Source organism: Phyllostomus discolor, chromosome 5 (genome assembly GCF_004126475.2).
Source record: "Phyllostomus discolor isolate MPI-MPIP mPhyDis1 chromosome 5, mPhyDis1.pri.v3, whole genome shotgun sequence".
Lineage (NCBI taxonomy): Eukaryota > Metazoa > Chordata > Mammalia > Chiroptera > Phyllostomidae > Phyllostomus > Phyllostomus discolor.
In genome coordinates, this window is record NC_040907.2 from 121,684,616 (window position 1) to 121,690,615 (window position 6,000).

The window sequence follows — 6,000 nt, forward strand, 5'->3', positions numbered from 1 at the left end:
CCCAACGGATCGAAGTCCCCAAGGGTGGAAGGGTGTATCTCTGTCTCCGACCTCGAAGAGGCGAGGCGCGCACCCCAGGCCTGCGCACCCCTCTCAGCACCCTGTCCGCACCTGCGCACTTGACTCTCACTATTCATTTTCTTGACACCGAGCGCCTCCTTCCCCCGTCTCATTCTTTTTCTTAGAGTCCCTGCCCCGCCCATCCCAGGAGGCTGCTCCTCTTTCCTCCTTCTCCGGTCCCCCCCCCCCATCTCTTCCTTCCTCTGCGTCTCTCTCTCCCTTTTCCCCTTCAAGTCGCACCCGCCTTGTAATCAGCAACAAAAGCTGACATAAATCACGGGCGGATTGACAAGAGCTGACAAATAACTGATTGATTGCGGTCGAGGAACATTGACAATTGATGGAGGGGTGGAGATGCCCAGAGAACTTGGCGGGGTGGGGGGAGGGACGGGCGAGGAGAAGAGAGGGTGGCCGGGCAGAGTGAGAAGTGGGGGCCGAGTGTGAAACAGAGGAAACATGTGACCCTCGCTCCTGCCCCAATCTGCGAGTCTCCGGGCGTCACGTGGCGGGGAAGGGCGGGGAGCCCCGAGCACAACTCGGAGAAAAACCACCACCGCTGCCCACCTAGCTTCTGGTTTCTCTGCCTTCAAATCCCGGGAAATCAAATCGGGCGGGCAGACTTCCTCCAGCACCCGCTCCCCACCTTTCCTTACTCTGGCGGCCGAGCCGCGAGAGAGTTCGGTTACGGAGGGGGAGAGCATATGTGGTGTCCGGGCCCCTGTGAGCCCCCGGACTTGACAGCCCGGCTGTCGTCCGAAGTCCTGCGGGCGCTGCATTTGCACACCACCTTAATCTGTTCCTCACACGCACCCTCTTGCAAAAGGAGGCTTCAGTTTATTTTCGAGCTGGGAAAAGGAAGGACGACGAGGAGAAAAAAGGAGGGAGGCGGTAGATAGCAAACGTAGAATAAAAGTCCAGCTCCCCCTCGGAGCGAAATCCAGGGAGGGGACCAGCCGCGGGGAGTGGGGGGAGGCGGCGATGAGGGAGCTGCCCATTAAAACCAGCGCTGAGAGTCCAGGCGGCGGCGGCGGCGGCGGCGCGGGACGCGTCACATCCCCTTGACCCTCCAATCACCTCGGGCTCCCATTTGATTGGAAGGCGGCAAAGGCTTTAATCTCCCCCTCGGTGCAGCTGCTTTTGAAGTGAGTTTCCTCGCCAGAGACCCGGCTGGACAAGCAGCGGCTCACACCGCCGAGAGCAGCGCCAGCTCCGGGCCGCTCGTAAGCAGCGCAGGGGCACAGCCCGAGGCGGACACGGCGAGCCGCCCAGCAGTCCCGCAATCGGGCCGGCTCCTCCCGGTCGGCCACGGCTCCGCTGCGGGCCACCCAGGATTATTCGCCGCTGGCTCTAGGCGCCGAGAAGGCGCGCTGGGCGCCCGTGGCCGCTGCGCCAGCTCCTCCTCCTCCTGCTGCTCCTGCTCCCCGGGCGAGCGCACAGCCCGGAGCCCGCCCCCCGCTGCTCCCATGCGCGCGGGTGGGTCATGAGCACAGCGCCCTCGCTTTCTGCCCTAAGAAGCAGTAAGCACAGCGGCGGCGGCGGCGGCGGCGGCGGCAGTGCGGACCCTGCCTGGACCAGCGCGCTCTCTGGAAATAGCTCCGGCCCCGGCCCAGGCTCGTCCCCGGCCGGCAGCACCAAGCCTTTTGTGCACGCGGTGCCTCCCTCTGACCCTCTCCGCCAGGCTAACCGACTGCCCATCAAGGTGCTGAAGATGCTGACCGCACGGACTGGCCACATTTTGCACCCTGAGTACCTGCAGCCCCTGCCTTCCACTCCCGTCAGCCCCATCGAGGTAAGGACCCTCTCCTTGGATCGTACTGGATTGGGACCACCACCCTGGCTGCCGCTTCACGGAATTTCTTTCTCTCCGGATCTGGGGGTGGAAGTTGGTAGCCGAGGAGGTGGGTGTCAAGTGATTCAGCTCCGGGATGGAGAGAGAGGATAGGGCTCCCGCACCTTAAAACTAGGACAGAAAGAGGGGAGGAGGTAGACTGGAGTGTGAATGTTAGGAAACACGGCAGCCACAACTTGTTTCTCTCTTTGGTATTAAAACCCCTACCCCGACCCAGACCCACTCACTTTCTGCCCGGAAGACGGACGGGAGCCTGAAATTCGGTCCCAAAGGCGCAGTCCTGGAGTCCCCCAGAAGCTGATATTTGTACACGGCCTCTGAGGCGCAAACCTCCTGGGCCATTACTCCAAAGAATTAGGGATGGGGTGGGAGGTGTACAGTTCTGAGACTAGGAGTCAGAAACCAAAATACTTTGTATTTTAAAATCCAGTTTAGCGCTTGGAAAGGACATGAAAGATCCTGGGGCGGGGTGGGGGGAGGGGATCCTGCTACCTTTCTCAAGGGCGAGTGCGTGTGTAGAGGTGTGGAGGAGGATGCCGCCTAGAATTGCCCCCTCAGGGCTGGGAGGATCTTCGCAGGCCTTGGCGGAGGGGTGTTTGAATCCTAGAAGCCAGGATTCTAAAGGATTTCCCCTTCTTTCTTTTTGCACCCATCCCCACCACCTCCCGCGTCTGACCCCGCAGCTCGATGCTAAGAAGAGCCCGCTGGCGCTGTTGGCGCAAACATGCTCGCAGATCGGGAAGCCCGACCCCTCGCCTTCTTCCAAACTCTCCTCCGTCGCTTCCAACGCGGGCGGCGCGGGCGGTGCCGGCGGCGGCGCCGGGGGTGACAAGGACGGAAAGTCGGGGCCCCTCAAGCTGAGTGACATCGGCGTGGAGGACAAATCGAGTTTCAAGCCGTACTCCAAACCCGGCTCGGATAAGAAGGAGCCGGGAGGCGGCGGCGGAGGAGGCGGTGGCGGCGGGGGTGGCGGCGGCGGGGGGGTTTCAGCGGAGAAGTCCGGATTCCGAGTACCGAGCGCCACCTGCCAGCCATTCACGCCCAGGACAGGCAGCCCAAGCTCCAGCGCCTCGGCCTGCTCACCAGGAGGCATGCTGCCTTCGGCCGGGGGTGGCCCGGAGGGCAAGGATGACAAAAAGGACTCAGACTCGGGCGGCGGCAGTGGCGGCAGCAAGGGCTCCGGAGCCGCCTCGGCCGAAGGGGCACCCACGGGGCTGGCACACGGCCGGATTAGCTGCGGCGGCGGGATTAATGTGGACGTGAACCAGCACCCAGATGGGGGTCCCGGGGGCAAAGCTCTAGGCTCGGACTGTGGCGGCTCCTCGGGCACCACCTCCGGCTCGGGCCCCAGCGCACCCACCTCCTCCTCGGTGCTGGGCTCTGGGCTGGTGGCTCCGGTGTCGCCCTACAAACCAGGCCAGACAGTGTTCCCTCTGCCTCCCGCGGGCATGACCTACCCAGGCAGCCTGGCTGGGGCCTACGCCGGCTACCCGCCCCAGTTCCTGCCACACGGCGTGGCGCTCGACCCCACCAAGCCGGGCAGCCTGGTGGGGGCACAGCTGGCGGCGGCTGCGGCGGGCTCTCTGGGCTGCAGTAAGCCCGCTGGCTCGAGCCCCTTGGCCGGGGCGTCGCCGCCTTCCGTGATGACAGCCAGCTTGTGCCGGGACCCGTACTGCCTCAGCTACCACTGCGCGAGCCACCTGGCGGGGGCTGCGGCGGCCAGCGCGTCGTGCGCCCACGATCCGGCCGCTGCAGCGGCGGCACTCAAGTCCGGATACCCGCTGGTGTACCCCACGCACCCGCTGCACGGCGTGCACTCGTCGTTAACGGCTGCGGCTGCCGCGGGCGCCACACCACCCTCCCTGGCTGGCCACCCCCTCTACCCGTACGGCTTCATGCTCCCTAACGACCCACTCCCCCACATCTGCAACTGGGTGTCGGCTAACGGGCCGTGCGACAAGCGCTTCGCCACGTCCGAAGAGCTGCTGAGCCACTTGAGGACCCATACGGCCTTTCCCGGGACGGACAAACTGCTGTCGGGCTACCCCAGCTCGTCGTCTCTGGCCAGCGCCGCGGCGGCCGCGATGGCTTGCCACATGCACATCCCCACGTCCGGCGCTCCGGGCAGCCCCGGGACGCTAGCGCTGCGCAGCCCCCACCACGCGCTGGGACTCAGCAGCCGCTACCACCCCTACTCCAAGAGCCCGCTCCCCACCCCCGGCGCTCCGGTGCCGGTGCCCGCGGCCACCGGACCCTACTACTCCCCTTACGCCCTCTACGGACAGAGACTGACCACGGCCTCCGCGCTGGGGTATCAGTGAGGGCGGGTCGTGAGGGCTGGCGAGGGAGAGAAAGGAGCTGGGGGAGGGGAGGGGCCGAGGGAGGGGCGGGAACGGGGAGAAGCTACTGTCGCCCGCCCGCGAGTGGGGACCACCCGGGCCAGGAAACGAAAACTCGTATACCGTATCTATCCACCCGAGACAGCGACCGAGACCCGGTGGGAAAGTCCCGTTGGCCCCGCCTCACCTCCCCACCCAAACTTTATAAAAGTTGAAAAGAATATCATTTGACTTTTTATAGAAAAAGAAGGAAAAAGTAATTGAGAAAGTGTTCATCTGAGGACTGCGCCGGTGGACACTGGTATTTATTTATGTTAGCTCCAAGCGGACCCGTGGTTCTAAAGTGCATTATTTAGTTTGAGCTCCGTAGGTCAAAAGGAAGGGGGAATTAAAACTTGAGGGTAAAAATGGAAAACAAACCCTCCCGTCCCTTGTAGATTATAAATAAATACAAAACCGCCACAGAACTAGAGGTCTTCTCTTTAATGTTACTTTAAAATTGCTATGATTGTATTGTACGTTCTTATTTAATGTCTGATTGAAATACAATTTACATGCATGTTTGTTACAAAAAATGAAAAACAAAACAAGTCACAATTTGTCAGCTCTGATTTCAAATTGCAATTATTTTTAAGGTGTATACCATCGGAAGAGAATGGGTATTTTTTTGTATGTATTCTGGAAGAAAACAAAAAAAAGGAAAAACAATTCTATTCCAAAACCTCATTTGCCTTATTTTGTTCTTTAAACGGAACACTTAACTATTTTTAATTTTTAAGTCCACCCGCTGAGAAGGGGACAAGTAAGGTTTACGTCATGTACTAAAATAATAGACAATGTATCGCTTTAAAGATTAAAATTCCGTATATTTGATGTATTAAAAGGTTTTACTTCTTATTATCATCTTTTTTTGCTTTTGTGGTTGAAGAGAAAGAAGAGCACGGCGGCCGCAGTGGGTCCGGGGCCTGCGCCCGCGACTTCCCGGACGTGGCCGCGTTTCCGATGGTTTTGTTGTGATTTTCAGGAAAAGGCAAAGGCTTCGGAAGGGCCGGCCAGCAGTGGGGTTTGTCTGAGGGAAACGATTTTTCAAGGAGGTATTTCACAACTTGAAAAGATACTATCCTTAGCTATCGCTCATTTCGTTTTTAATTTTTCTCTCAGCAGCCTGTTTATTAAAAGTGAAAGAAAAATGGTTTTTGAAATTTTCCTCCTGAGATTTTTGGGAGTTTGGGTTTCGTTTTGAGCAGAGAGCGAGCGCAGGCCCGGACTCGCCCTCCCGGCCTTGGCCCTGGGGAGACGCCGCGGCCGGCTGTTTCACCCTCTGCTTTCCAAGCGTCGCCGTGTTCGGGGCCCGCAGCCGGGACAGAGCAGGGCACCGAGGACGCTTGGGAACCTGTTTCCCAGGGCAGGGGAGAGCGCGCCGCAGCCCTGCTGTCTCTCGGGGGAAAGTGAGTTCGCTCTCCTTTTCTTCTTCTGGCTGCCTAGGGCCAGAGATGGCCGCCAGCCGAGCCCCCTCCAACGCCCCCTCTCCCCGCCTCCACCTCTCCCCGAGGTCCTTCCTCTCGGAGGAGTCGGACTCGCGGCCAGCCGGTGCCGCGGCTGCTTTTCCGCGTCCCGATTTCTCCGCGGCCGGCGCTCTAGCCCAGTCTGCGCCGCAGGAGAGCGCGCCGGGGCGCGGGACCCGGAAGCCCCTTTAAATTCAACCCCGCGAGGGTCCTGGCGCTCATTCTCAGCCTCGCGGGGGCGACCCGG

The 6,000-nt window shown here is 60.6% G+C and overlaps 1 protein-coding gene across 1 annotated transcript; it reads left to right on the top strand.

Moving 5' to 3' along the window:
* Nucleotides 1-1,505: 1,505 nt before the first annotated feature.
* Nucleotides 1,506-4,946, top strand: ZNF503 (zinc finger protein 503). Its single transcript, XM_028513375.2, has 2 exons — nucleotides 1,506-1,849; nucleotides 2,593-4,946. The coding sequence occupies exons 1-2, from the start codon at nucleotides 1,541-1,543 to the stop codon at nucleotides 4,228-4,230; spliced, it is 1,947 nt and encodes a 648-aa protein (XP_028369176.1). The 5' UTR covers nucleotides 1,506-1,540; the 3' UTR covers nucleotides 4,231-4,946.
* Nucleotides 4,947-6,000: the final 1,054 nt, after the last annotated feature.

Coding starts and splice junctions, on each gene's coding strand:
- ZNF503 (XM_028513375.2), top strand. CDS start 1,541: ATGAGCACAGCGCCCTCGCTTTCTGCCCTAAGAAGCAGTAAGCACAGC. Junction 1,850..2,592: donor CTCCCGTCAGCCCCATCGAG/GTAAGGACCCTC, acceptor CTGACCCCGCAG/CTCGATGCTAAGAAGAGCCC.